General features: G+C 39.0%; 2 protein-coding genes across 7 annotated transcripts in view; one reads left to right on the top strand and one right to left on the bottom strand.

Annotated features, from left to right (window-relative positions):
* The window catches only part of Gpr160 (G protein-coupled receptor 160), a 49,103-nt gene extending 45,363 nt beyond the window's left edge, over positions 1-3,740 (top strand). Inside the window, exon 3 of the mRNA XM_087899611.1 lies at positions 2,437-3,740. Within this exon, the coding sequence (XP_087755737.1) occupies positions 2,500-3,504 (1,005 nt within the window). The 5' untranslated portion in view covers positions 2,437-2,499 and the 3' untranslated portion in view covers positions 3,505-3,740. The remainder of the gene's footprint in view (positions 1-2,436) is intronic.
* A 1,723-nt stretch (positions 3,741-5,463) lies between these two features.
* The window catches only part of Phc3 (polyhomeotic homolog 3), a 70,322-nt gene continuing 62,361 nt past the window's right edge, over positions 5,464-13,424 (bottom strand). For all 6 annotated transcript variants that reach the window (XM_085682373.2, XM_085682377.2, XM_085682378.2 and 3 more), the window contains one exon: positions 5,464-13,234. In XM_085682373.2, coding sequence (XP_085538499.1) covers positions 13,080-13,234 — 155 coding nt within the window. In that variant the 3' untranslated portion in view covers positions 5,464-13,079. The remainder of the gene's footprint in view (positions 13,235-13,424) is intronic.

Below are 13,424 nucleotides of genomic sequence, written 5' to 3'. Positions count from 1 at the left end.
TGATGTTTGGGTGCAGGTGTATGAACATCATTGACAACTCAAAAATAATAATAGTAAGTGACCATTCCCAGGTACTGGTGGTTTGATTTGAAAGGCGTATGATATCTAATTGGGTATTGCCTACCACTCTGAGCATAATTCCATTTAAACTTGTACTTTCCAAGGGCCTTTTGTTTTTTTTAAGACAGCTCCTCTGTAGCCTTGACTGTCCTAGAACTCACTCTGTAGACTATCCTGGCCTCAAACTCAGACACCCACCTGGCTAGCCTCCCAAGTGCCAGAATATAAGGTGTATGTGCACCACCACTGCCTGACTCAAAGGCCTTTAATATTGGTTATTTCTCGGCATAGTCTGTTCTCTACTATGTGCTCCCAAGCCCTGCCCCACTTAGTCATTCCTGATCCATTTTTCTCTTCTCCAAAATGTTTCATGAAATGATGTTTTGTTTTGGCTTTTTTTTTTTGTCACAGGCTTTTTCTATAACTGATGAGATGATCATGTGGTTTTTGTCCTTTATTCTATTTATGTGAAGGATTATGTTTATTGATTAACATATAGAACCACTCTCGTATCACTGGGAGGAAGCCAACTTTATCATAGTGAATAACATTTATGTCTTCTTGGATTCTGTTTGCAGGTATTTTGTTGAGAATCTTTGCACTTACGTTCATAAGAAATATTGATCCTTAATTTTCTTTAGTTGGTCTGTATAACGGAATAACCTGAGGAATATTGGTGTTTTGAGTGTTTTGTAAAATTTCAAACTGACTCTATCTGGCCCAGGCTTTTTTTAGTTGAGAGATTTTTAATTGCTGCTTATATCTTTTTAGATGTTATGGGTCTATTTCAATTTTTAACTTTGATAGGTTGTAAACATACAGAAATGCATTTCTAAAGCATGTCCTCATGATTCTGTGAATTTCATCAGTGTCTGCTGTAATGTCATTCTCATCTCTAATGTTAATTTTGATCTTCTCTCTTTTGGTTAATTTGGTTAAAAGTTTGTCAATACTTTTAATTTTTTGAAAGAACTAAACCATCTTTTCATTGTTTGTATTGTTGTTCTTTCTATTTCATTGATTCCATCTCTAAGTTTAATTCTTCCTGCCTAATCTTTTTGGGTGTTCTTATTTTTTAAGCTTTCAAGTGTATCATTAAGTTATTTATATGAGATAGCTGCAGCCCTAGCTCATCTGGATGTTCTATGTCTATGTAGACCAGGCTAGCCTTGAACTCAAGAGATCCACTTGCCTGTGCCTCCTAGGAGCTGGGATTCATTAAACACATATGCCACTATGCCTCTATGTTGTGTAATATTACACCTTGTATTTCACTTAAAATATTGTAGAAATTTATCGTTACTTTAACGTGTGAAGTTTCAAAAAGAATAAAAATAGTGCCTCTTACTACAATTAATCTTCCTATCTGAATAAGCTTTTTAATGTTGTTTTTGTAGAAGGGATCAAACCCAGGGTTGTGAACATACAAGGCAAATGCACTACCACTGTGCTACATCCCAGCCCTCTTGATATTTTAATGGCACATACAGCACATCTTAATGACATGCCTACCGTGTGTTAGTTTAACCCATCTAATTGTTGACATCCCTCAGATTTGTTGTTAGGATTCCACTGTTTTTCTTGTTGATGTGTGTGTTTGAGATACATGTTGTTGTCTGGGGTTTTGAGAGGGTGGAGTGCTGGGGATCAAACCCAGGAGGGGGTTTGTATATTCCAGACAATAAACTTTATCCAATCTCTTTTTCTTGAAAGGCCATTTCTGAAATCTTCTTCCTCTTTGACTGCTTTCCACTTGTCCATGCATTTGACACTCAAGCTTCAGCTCCTGCCCTTTGCTCTTGTATTTTTATTCTCAGGCACCTATGCTTCCAATCCTGCTCTTTCCTGTGTTCTCTCCCCGGCTGCCATATTTAAACAAGTATATCCTGAGGAGAAATCCTGCTCTTTCATAGACTCCCATTATTCTTAACCCAGCTATTTTTGAGCTTAAGAGAAATCTAGATGAAAAAATGTGAAAATGGCTACTCAGAACGGCTCCTACACATAACCTCTAAATTTTACTGTCAAAAGGACAAAAAGAGAGGTTGTCTGGAGCAACTGATAATTACCCTCAGCCTGCTTCTTCTAATGTTCTGGCTGAGGTAAATACAAGTTGTTAAAAACCATACTTAATAGAGCATACTTAATAGAGAAGTCACACTTTTTTGTAATATTTAAAGACAGCTCAAAAACTGACCACGTTTGATCGTGATCTCTATTCATAGCGTAAGGAGAGATCATTGTCTGTGCATCTGTCACTAGAAATGCCACTTCACTCCACTCACAAGTCACGAGTCTGTGCAGATGGAGAAGCATGTCAAGTTTTACAGTAGAGAGACCACCGAGATAACATCAAGGTTTTTCTTCTTTTTGCAGGGAAAGAAAATAAAATGAAGCTGTTTCTTGTCCTATGTCTTCATCAGATCGTCTTGAATTAAAATGACAGATCTTCCTTCAGAGAACTGCTCTCTCCAGCACCTATCACACCAGCTGAAGCAGCCCGTAGATCTTAGCCGTCTGTTGTTCCTCATCATACTTGGGAAAACGTTATTGAATATTCTCATGCTAGGGTTGAAAAGGAAAGACACCCACTGGGGCTTTATGGAGTGTTTCTGCTTCTCACTAGCATTTGTTGATCTTCTGCTGTGGGTTAACCTTTCCATTCTGTCCTACTTCAGGGACTTTGTAGTTCTAGGTATTAGGTTTACACAGTATCATATTTGTCTGCTCACACAAATCATTTCCTTCACTTATGGCTTTTTGCATTATCCAGTTTGCTTACTAGCTTGTATAGACTACTGTTTGATTCTGTCTGGAGCCACCAAGCATTCATCTAAGTGGCGAAGGTTATTTTATTTCTTGACAGTCGTTTTAACTTGGATTTCAGTCTTTGCGTATGTTCTAGGAGAGCCAGCCATCTCACAAAGCCTGAAGACGCACAACGCTTCTCTGTACCAATGCCCTTCCTATGTCAGCACACAGAGTTACTGGCTGTCATTGTCTATGCTGGTAGTTTTATTTGTGGCTTTTCTGGTTTCGTGGCCGGAAGTTGTTGCCTTGGTACAAGCTATTAGGATAGCATCCTATATGAACAAGACCATCCTCTACTGCCCCTTCCCATTCCACTCTGGAGTGAGCGCTAGAGAAGCTCTCTTGCCCAGGCTTATTGTGTGCTTTCTTGCTACCTGGTTTCCCTTTGTAGCACTTCAGGCCCTCACCCTCTCACTCAGAGTTCAAATCCCAGCATACGTAGACATGAACGTGCCCTGGCTGTACTTTGTCAACAGTTTTCTCATTGCTGCAATTTCTTGGTTTAACTGCCAGAAGCTTTATTTAAAGGACAGCACATTACCTCTGGATCCTTTTGTCAACTGGAAATGCTGTTTCGTTCCAGTCCATAGACTTAAGCAAGTGGAGAGGCCCGTATCCATAATCATCTGTTAACAACAGGCTGCTGTGTTGGGAGGAACTTCAGAAGCACCACAGATCATAAGCAGGACAGAGGTGGCTCAGGGCACAGAACTGAAGCTGTGTCCCCTAACTTAGAACTTTTCAGCACAGCCTCTCTGTAGTGGATATTAAATAGTGCCAAGGACACAACAAAGTTTCCATGTCTGTTCAGCAACACTGTGTAAGTATTTGATGTTAATCCAAAAGTAAAATAAACACATTAACATGTGGCCAGCTTGATGTTTTCCTCCAAAAAATACTACTGAATGCAAAATGTTAAATTTGAGATTTCACTGCCAACTTTAAGAGAAATATTAGCTCATTTTAAATATAGCTAAGATATTATATTATATTATAAATATTCCTGGAAAGTTTCAGCTGTTTAGCTTATGGAACTAGGATCCATAGGGCCTCTTGCCATAACATGCCAATTGTATGTTCATTTATATCAGATCATAATCAAGTTAGCAACATATACTATAAAAAACCTTAGACTCTTATTTAGGGCTAGATGATTCTGTCTTTTGGGGTAACCCCACACACTGTATAAACGCCAGTGACACCTTCCCCAGAAGTGGCAATCAAAAATGTTTCCACATATTCCCAAACCTCCTGGGCACAACTGATCACTTCCAATCTCCTGGGAAAACCACCCCTAAAGAGAAGCAATGTAAGTCAGAATAAGCTGAAATCATATTATGAATTAAGCTACATAGATACGTTGGCTGCTCTTTAGAAACACAATGTGTTTCAAGAACCACCCCTAGCATTTCTAAAATGAGTGACTTAGAGGCTGGGGTGAGGCTCACTAGGTGGAGTGCTTACAGCACACAACAGTTTATGTACGCTGTAGTGTAGTAGTGTGTGCCTGCAATACCTGGGGAGCTGTAAGCAGGAAGACAAGAAATTCAAGGTCATCCTTATCCTTGAGGTCAGCCAGGGCCATGTGAGATCTTTTAGTCTCTCTCCCACCAAGCAAGATGTTTTAACAAGTAGTTGTGACATATGTTTGACACTTAAGATATCCAACATTCCAGACAACACCTTGTGATGCAAACCTAACCTGAGTCATTCTAAGAAAAAGGGCACAGGCTGGGTCACGGTGGTGCATGCCTTTAATCCAAGCACTCAAGAAGCAGAAGTGGGCAAATCTCGAGTTCAAGGCCAGCCTGGTCTACAGAGCAAGTTCCAGGACAGGCTCCAAAGCTACACAAAGAAGCCTTGTTTCGAAAAAATCAAAACTCAATAAATAAAAGCGCTGGCACAATGAAGTGGTGAAATAAACTAGGAGGCTATCACGGGGATGTCGCGTTTCATTTGTTAATGCAGAGGAAATTCCAGCTGCCAATAACCTGGGCTTTCATTATCCCAATTTATGGCTCCTACTTTCAGATATAAAACCTCAGTGAATGGCTGACCTGATTTAAGTCATATATGCTCATCTGTGACCAGTGGTGCTGCAAGGAGACACTGGAAGGAACGGAACTTAATCATTAGGCTATAGTATTTAAAATGTTTAAAAATTAGGCATTAACACCTAAGAGAAAGTAGGAATAAAAAATTACATTGTTCTAGTTTTAAAATGCAAATAGATACAATTACATCCAAAGCCACACCTGATCTGCGTGGTGCTGGGGACTGGACCCAGGGCTTCAGGCATGCTAGACAAGCCCTCTACTGCCAACAGCAAAGCTCAGCAGACACGCTCCTGTGAGGTGCATCTGAGCTCAGATGTCAGGAGCTGGTCTTTTAGTTCTGTGGTGCACGTTTTCCTCGCCATGTTTGTCTCTGCCTTCCAATTGGCCATAACATAAGAATAAAACATACTTAGCTATATTGAACTTAATGTATACTTTTAGTAATTCTATGCTAGGAAATGTATAACCAGTTCAGCCCTCCATTAAGGTCTTTACTTAGATTTTCCCATCTCTCAAAAGCTTAAATAAGTAAAAATACAATAACCAGTCAGATTTTTATTTGTAAAGAACTGAAGTTACAACTGGTCTACAATATATTATTGTAATATAAACAACATAAATAAAAGATCCTGTAGGCCCACCACTAATCTTCCACCCAGACCCACTCGAAGCCATGTTACAATACTCTATGTGAAAGTGTGCAGGTAACAAAGGTGCAATCCAAGCAAGTTTAAGCAGCAGAGTATAAGGTGCTTCCATTAGCAGTTAACATTGCCAGCAAACATCTGATGCTCCGTTTTACTCACTGAATAGACATACGAACAGGAAGTCTAAAATTCATACACATGCGACGTAATATGAAAGTGCTTTCTCTTTTCTTAAAAAAATACATCAAATGAACAGTTTTTACATAGATAATGGTGTGCTCTTATAATGCAAAATTAACTTCATTTTCAGGTTATACATTGTAAAATTGTAGCTATGAACACCAGTCTAGGAAGTCTATGCTAAGGTGCTACAACTATGTCATTTTTCTGTGAGGACTCATACAACATCCCATGTAAGACACATCCATATAACCTTAATATTTGCTTTCTCTAAGATTAAAACACATTTTCTTTCCCCCGTGGTGGTGCTTTTTTTTCCTGATGAATCATCTTTTGAGATTTTTTTTAGTATGAAACTTTGATTTTAGAACAATGGGAAGAATCAAAAGTAATTTTTTTTAAATGTGCTTAATAGGTTAAAAAGTAGTTAATCACAGCAATTTGCCCCTGTGGAACAAATCTGAAGCAGTAAAGAGAACATTCTACCTGAATCCAGAGGCCTGGAGCCCTTTCCTACTGTCAGCATCCGCTCCTGTGCACACTGTCTGCAACACACAACCTGCATCCCTAGCACAATCCTGCCCTTTCCAAGAACTTCTCAATTTTGGAAAAACAAAACAAAACAAAAGACCCATCTTTTGAATGAGGTGATTAGCAGTCCATCAACGTGAGAAATCACATACAAAATTACAATCTCTGTATTCTTGGCTGAAGTATGAAGTTCCAAGAATACATCTACAAAATCAGTGTTAATGCAACAGAGATCTAAATAGCATGGAATATTTCACAATTTAGGTATACTTTAAAGAACTTAAAACACTTTAAGAGTACCAGCACCCCAGAACAATTTAAAGGCCAGATTACTGGGCTATTTAGATTAGTATACCTTAAAAAAAAGAAAATCTGTTTGAATGCATCATTATATATAGTCATCTAACACTTTACTTGGACATTTTCCCACCTTAAAAAGCTACAGCTATGATACATAAGTTTTTAAAATATATTTTATATCTTTATAAAGAATGTTAGTATCATCAACTGATATTAGTATTTAAAGAAAAAATTACAACCTGATTCACAGAATCCCAGAGTTACAAGAGAATTTACCCAATTAAAATTGATTGTGACTCCATCTTTACTCCCCAAATACTTGCCAGCGCAGCAGGACCTGCTGCGTTACCAGTCCTGCGTGTCACGATGCAGTGCATCCCTCTTCTGACTGACAGCAGTGCACACCACAGTCAACACTGGAGAACCAGCAGCAGCCTGTTCTGGTCTCCTCTTAGATGTCTCTGTTTTGGAAAACTGCTCTTATCAATACTGGATCTAAAGATGTCTAAGATTCTACATCAGCTCCTCACCTGCCACACACCATGCCCAGGACTAGTCTGACACTGTCTGTCACAGCCCTCACAGCTGTCACGGCAGGTGTTCTCTTGTCGACAGACGTGCAGTATGAGAGGGGTGATGTGACTGGACCCCTTGGTTGTTAATAACCCCAGTTCCCAGGCAACAGGACATTAGCTGGGAGAAAGTACATATATGCTTAAGCAGCAGTGAGGCTGTTTGGGAAGACTTGATGCGTTATCTTCTTTTTAGTCGTAGATGCTGCACACAAGCCAAGTGTCCAGTAGTTGACAAATGGATGAGTAAGTGCGTGTGAATAGTATCACCTGTCGTTCAGTCATACTGTGGTAAGCCCAATTATGGAGCTCAGGGCTGTGATTTTAGAGCTGGGGGAGGATATTTCTTCAGTAATTACTTAAGCCAAAAATCAACAGTGCAGGTATCACACTGTGCATTCAGATGAGAATACAAACCAAGCAACTGCCCAGGTGTCACACACAGCCAATTTGTCATCTGGAGTAATGCCAAGTCTTACAACCACAGTATTTCACCTCCACTCAGCAGGGTAATGCAGCTGGTGGATTTATGTTACTCACTACTAAAGAAAAAGAGTAATTTTGCTCATTTTTTAGTACTACCAAAACATTTAACACAGGTACTAAGTACACGAACTTTAAACACTGTACATATTTAGTTTACTTGAGGCAAGACTACAAAAGTCCCTTCCTTCTACAGTGAGTTCATGTTTGTTTCAATAATGTAATCGCCACGTCTTTTTCACCACCATCAGAGAAAAGTCCACAAAGCACAGTTAACACTGACGTACTCCATTAAGCCAAAAGGTAATAGGGACTAGGACATCTAAGATGGTGACTGGTGTTAATTCAGACAGTATAAAAGGACTTAGCTATATCCCTCTTATATTCCATAAAGTTATGCCATGCTAGCATAATGTTTTAAATTTATACTGATTGTTTCAAAATTAAAATTCATTCATTACATACCTTCTTTAAAATTTTTCTTTCTACAGATTCATACCCAATACCAGGAATATCACAGAGAGCAGTAGGTGTATACTTGAAAAGCAATAGAAAGACCTCTGCCTAAATATAAGGTGTCAGAATCTCATTCTGTACCTAACATTTTACTTGAATTGCATTTTTAAATAAAACACAATGTTCACAAGCTACCAAAAGAGAAAAAAAAATAAAATCACCATGGAAATAATTTCCCTAACTATGGCACTTGCCAGAGAGTGTGTACACACATGGGACTCTGTCTTAGGAAGCTGGGACCACTTCACAACAGAGGGCAGAACCTCCTAATATTCTACTCTGAAACATGATGGTAGTAATTGTACTTCAATTGGTACCTTGTAACTTTAAAAAAAAAAATCTCTTAGTATAATTTCAAAATAGCTTGAACTCTAGAACTAATACACACAACTTGTAAGGTCTTAATATTTTGGGTAACTTTTTTAAAAAGTTAGTGTCATTTTCAACATTTTAAATTGAAGAAACAACTTTTATTTCAACTATACACTATAGGGTAATGCACTTTATAATCTTCTAACACAAGAGAAATATCTTCCCAGAGAATTTAAGATATATGGTTCAATAGGTTAAAATTAAATATTAGTAACATATTTACTATTTCTAACACATATTTTTACTCACTTGGGTACCAGTGGTACCAGTAACATCAACCCACCTCAGAGCAGGGTCAGGTGATAAGAGAAAGAACTCATTTGATTAAAGGCAAATCTTGACATTTAAAACCACCAGGGCTAAGTTTGGCATGGTGGCACAGGCCTCCACTCCAGCACTTGAAAGAAGGCCAGAGGATCACAATTCCAGGTTAGTATAGGCAATCAAGCAGAAAGCACAGTATGTAAGCTCAGAGGTGGAGTGTGAAGCCCTGACCGCAGACCCTAGTACCAGCAAACAAAACAACTAACACACTGTAAGACCTTTATATTGCTACAATGGGAGTCCAACCACCCAGCACCATGGGTCTTTCTAAGCTGCTAATGACCACCATCATGTTAAATGTCTTCATTTAGCTAGCAGTGTCGTCTTCCTGTCAGCTCCCAACAACAAAACAAAACAAAACAAACAAACAAAAAAAAAAGATGGGTCCAAGGTCCAACTAGTCACACAGTTAGATGTACGGTGCACAAGAAACATACCTAGGCAATGATTTGCATAGATTGACAAACCTTTCATTGTAATACAACTGGTATGGTTATAAAGGTCTAGCCTCATTAAAAAATCCTGAAGATTTCCAAGCAGGATACTACCCAACCCCAAGCAAGAACTAAGAAGAAAGCTCTATGCAGTTTATTTGGGGTAGGATTGGGGGCAGAAGGGGCTTAGTGAAGGAAATGAGGTGAAGCCATTCCATGCCACTAACAATACCAGTTGGCAGCAAGTGTTGCCGGCATCACAAAGGATGAAAGTCTTCAAACCGCAACATACAGCCTCTCAGGCTGAAAACATGTCTGAAATGCTTTAACAGTATTCCCAGTCAGAGTTCATACAATGACAATAGCTGCAAGACCAGCTTCATTCACATGCATCAGTAATAATCTATTCTTTCTAAAATCACGTATACACATGAAATCAAAGCCTAAAATTACACGACTCTATCTCTTCCCTACCACTCTGGTTCAGGATCGTACTGAGTCCCTTAAAGCATGGCTCTGAGTTCTGAGGCACACAACTAAACAAACTTGTAAGAAACTGTGTCCTGTGAAAGACGTCAATCCAAGACTCGTATTGTAAACAGATCTGTGACTAACAATTTTGCACTTACTATATGAAGATTGACTATGTAAAAAAATTATTTAAAAGCATGGTCCAATACAAACAACAAAAAGAGGAAAGCAGCAGGATTCCTAAAACACACACACACACACAAAAAAAAAACCCACTTCTATTTATTTAGATAACTTCAAAAGTGCAGAAATGTGTTCAATGTTGCAAAAGTGGGAAGTTCCATTTGCCTCTTAGCCATCTCTAGCTCATTCACGGCCATTTCTTTCCTCTTTTCTAGCATATCTCCTCCCAGGTGAAGCTTTAGCCCGGATGTAACAATTAGAAAGAACTCCACAGCAAATGGAAGTGAGTGTAACCATCACAGTTACATGCCCCCAGAGCTGTCACGTACGAAGACAGCATTCCTATGCTGTGCTGATTTATAATGAAGCTCGGTAGCTGTGCCTTGCACATGTCTACACAAAGCTTGTAAGTATTGTCATATAAAGTAACTTTTACAAGCCAGCTGTTTTATTTCCCTAAGAACATAGAACTTAAATAAAATGTGAAAGGTATGTCCCATAGTGGAAAAGGGGTTTAAAGTAAGGAAATGCAAACTCAAGTAGCAAAAATAGGATGAACCCATATTCCCCTCTGCTTGTCATTTTTTTCCTCCAGGAAAGTTCTTAAAGCACTTAGTAATACAAAAGGGAATGAAAATCGCATTCTTCCTATCTATGTCATACTGAACAATCTAATGCTCAGGAGAGAGGGGGACATACATATTATTAAAGTTTTCAAATTAGGATGATTAAATTAAAGAAATACCTGCAGCAATGGGAGAACTACCAAATGACAGCAAACAAGCCATTATTAATAAAACAACCCACTTGTAAGGGGAAAAAAAAGTGTATTTTCTTGTTGAACTTAAGTGCGGACAGCAGAAGATCTGGACTACATCTGAGGTTAAGGACAAGAAGGCATTCTCTAGCAGAAGCTCTTCCTGTGCGCTGCTTAAAGGCAGCGCTAGGCCCAGGAGCTTCTCATAAGCACACAGTAGGCTGATTCTAGAACTGTAGAGTTAATACCTTAGAGACTACATATATATATAGTCATTTGCAGGAGGGAAGCATTATTGCTGGAGGTCTATACTGGACAATCAACTCTGTATTAACTGTGGATTACTACAATCCAGTTTTAATTCCAGAGGAAATCTACCTTTGTGCCTCCTTCATATAGTAGCAATCTCTGAGTGCTGCTTAGTCTATGTTTAGGAGGATGAGGGGGAAATCTATGACAACTCCCATGATGAGTCATTACTACTAATAAATGTAGTAAATCTCTAGTCCATCTAGTCTAGATGGACTAGAGAGTACCTACCTTTCTAGAAACGTTAATAACAAAATGTGATGCAACGAAATATGTAACAGAGACTATACTACTGTAGGTTGGAAACATGAGCCTCCCACTACTTTCACATTCTGAGTCTACACAGGACTACCAGTGAACACCTTTTCAACTACTACATTAACAATCCCACAAAGCATACATTCAAACAAGAGGCATCTAAAGATTAAAAAAATTACCCACTATATTTTTGTATAAAAATAACCAACATTTTCTAATGTACACAAAGACAAAAGATAAATATTTGTGATACCTTTGTGACATCTGTTAGTCTTCTACTGGCTCAACAGAGTCTCTGAAAAGAGCAGTGTAAATGAGTAAACTCAGACTCTGCTGTCTCCGACGTCTGTGGCCAAGGGTTTGTTAGCCACTCCTTTAACTGCTCAGATTTCTTAATGATGTGGTAAAGATAGAGAAAGCAAAGTCATCAACTCTTCTGATGTCCAGCACTTTAAGGCTCTCAGAGCACCCACAGAAATCTCTGTCTTAATGTCCTAACTCTACAGAAAATAACTGCTGAGTCAACACTTCGGTTAAGAGAAGTCACTTTCAATGCTTTATGGGAAGAATCCAAGGACTTAAGGAAGAAAGAAATGTGCATTCTAGACAGACTCAGCAGGGTCGCTCCAAGAGAGCACACAAACGGGTCACACCCCCCTGCCAACTCTTCCAGGCATGACTGCATCTTCCACCCTCACCAGTACAGGACAACAGTCAGGAAAAGGTGACCAGTGCTGTACGCCCTATCAGTCACATGTTCTGTAAATTACCCTAATCTTGTAGACCAGTTTTACGGATTTTCTTCCCTTTTCTAGTATACAGTTAAACTGTAAAAAAAAAAAAAAAAAAAAAAAAACCTTCAGCAGAACATTAATGCCATTTGAATAATACTTCACTATACATGTAATTCTTATCAGACCTTATCTTTAAAGTATGTTCCCTGCACGTGAAAAAGACCAACACGTAGCACGCCTTGCTCACCAGCTTCTCAACCTTGGCACTGCTAGCATCTCTAAAAGGTCATTCTTGGTAATAGTCCTGTGCACTGAAGAGCTTTCAACAACATCTCTGGCTGCCACTACCACCTCCTCAATTCCTGTAACAGCCACAGGCTTTGGTAACCAGAATGTGTCTAGATATTGCCAAATGCCCCCTAGAGGACAAAAAGAGACCTTCACTGAGAACTATTGCTCTTAATGTACAAAACCAAGAGGAAAACTGTCAGTCATGCCGATCTGGGTGAAGTCTAGAATACAGACTCTTGTGACCTCCATAAATACTGCTTATGCAAGAACACGATCCTGTTTTAAAGACAAAGCATTTGTCAGGAAGATGGGTTTTTTAAACATACTGATATTTCATTGCATTCGATTCTGTCAATGGGCTCCTAAATTACCTTATATCTCTACGATAACCTTTGGAAAACTAACAGGGTAGAAAAATGTATAAGAAAACAGAATCAAAGGAGGGGGACTGTAAATCAATAATTATTTTTAAAAGGCTTCTCTTATACTAATGATAAACATTACCTTTAAAAAATTATCTAGTATAACATGTTTCTTTGAAAAATATGGGCCTCTGTAACAAGTCTTTCAGTGTTGTATGTAACTGGTAAAATTAACTTTACCAACGTTGGCTAATTATGAAAATGTATGATGAGTTAGGGTATCTGAAGAGAAATGTCGGCACTGCAAGTGGCGGTCCCAAAGTGCTTGGCCTTCCATCATCAGTCTAATATTCTCAGTCAAATGAGGCTTTACCATTACCTACTATGAGGGATATAACTGATAATACATCAAAGTCTTGGGTTCCTGTTAAGAGTCCTTCAGAGAGTTGATGCGTGCACAAATCTTCAGGGCTGGGCCCAGCTTGATGTTCATTGCACTCATGAGATGGTCTTCTTTTAGCAAGAGCAGGGCCTGTCCATCAATCTCTTGTGCCCTGAACTCATCTGCAACATCCTGGCAGCCTGGAATTCCAGGAGAGGAAGGTTAGAGTTACACACAATTAGACGGAGCTCCTAACAGTGACAGTTCTTCTGTCCCTGGGTCTGAGAGCTTGCAACAGAAGCTAATAAACCATTGCCCTGGTAAGCCTGGGCTTCATCCTTGAAGAAGCCAAAACCAAGGAAAGTTTACTTGGAAATCTTGCTTTTAAAA

This window comes from Myodes glareolus, chromosome 20 (genome assembly GCF_982192425.1).
Source record: "Myodes glareolus chromosome 20, mMyoGla1.1, whole genome shotgun sequence".
Classification (NCBI taxonomy): domain Eukaryota; kingdom Metazoa; phylum Chordata; class Mammalia; order Rodentia; family Cricetidae; genus Myodes; species Myodes glareolus.
Note: the sequence above shows the minus strand (reverse complement) of the source record. Positions and strands in the feature narration are given on the sequence as shown.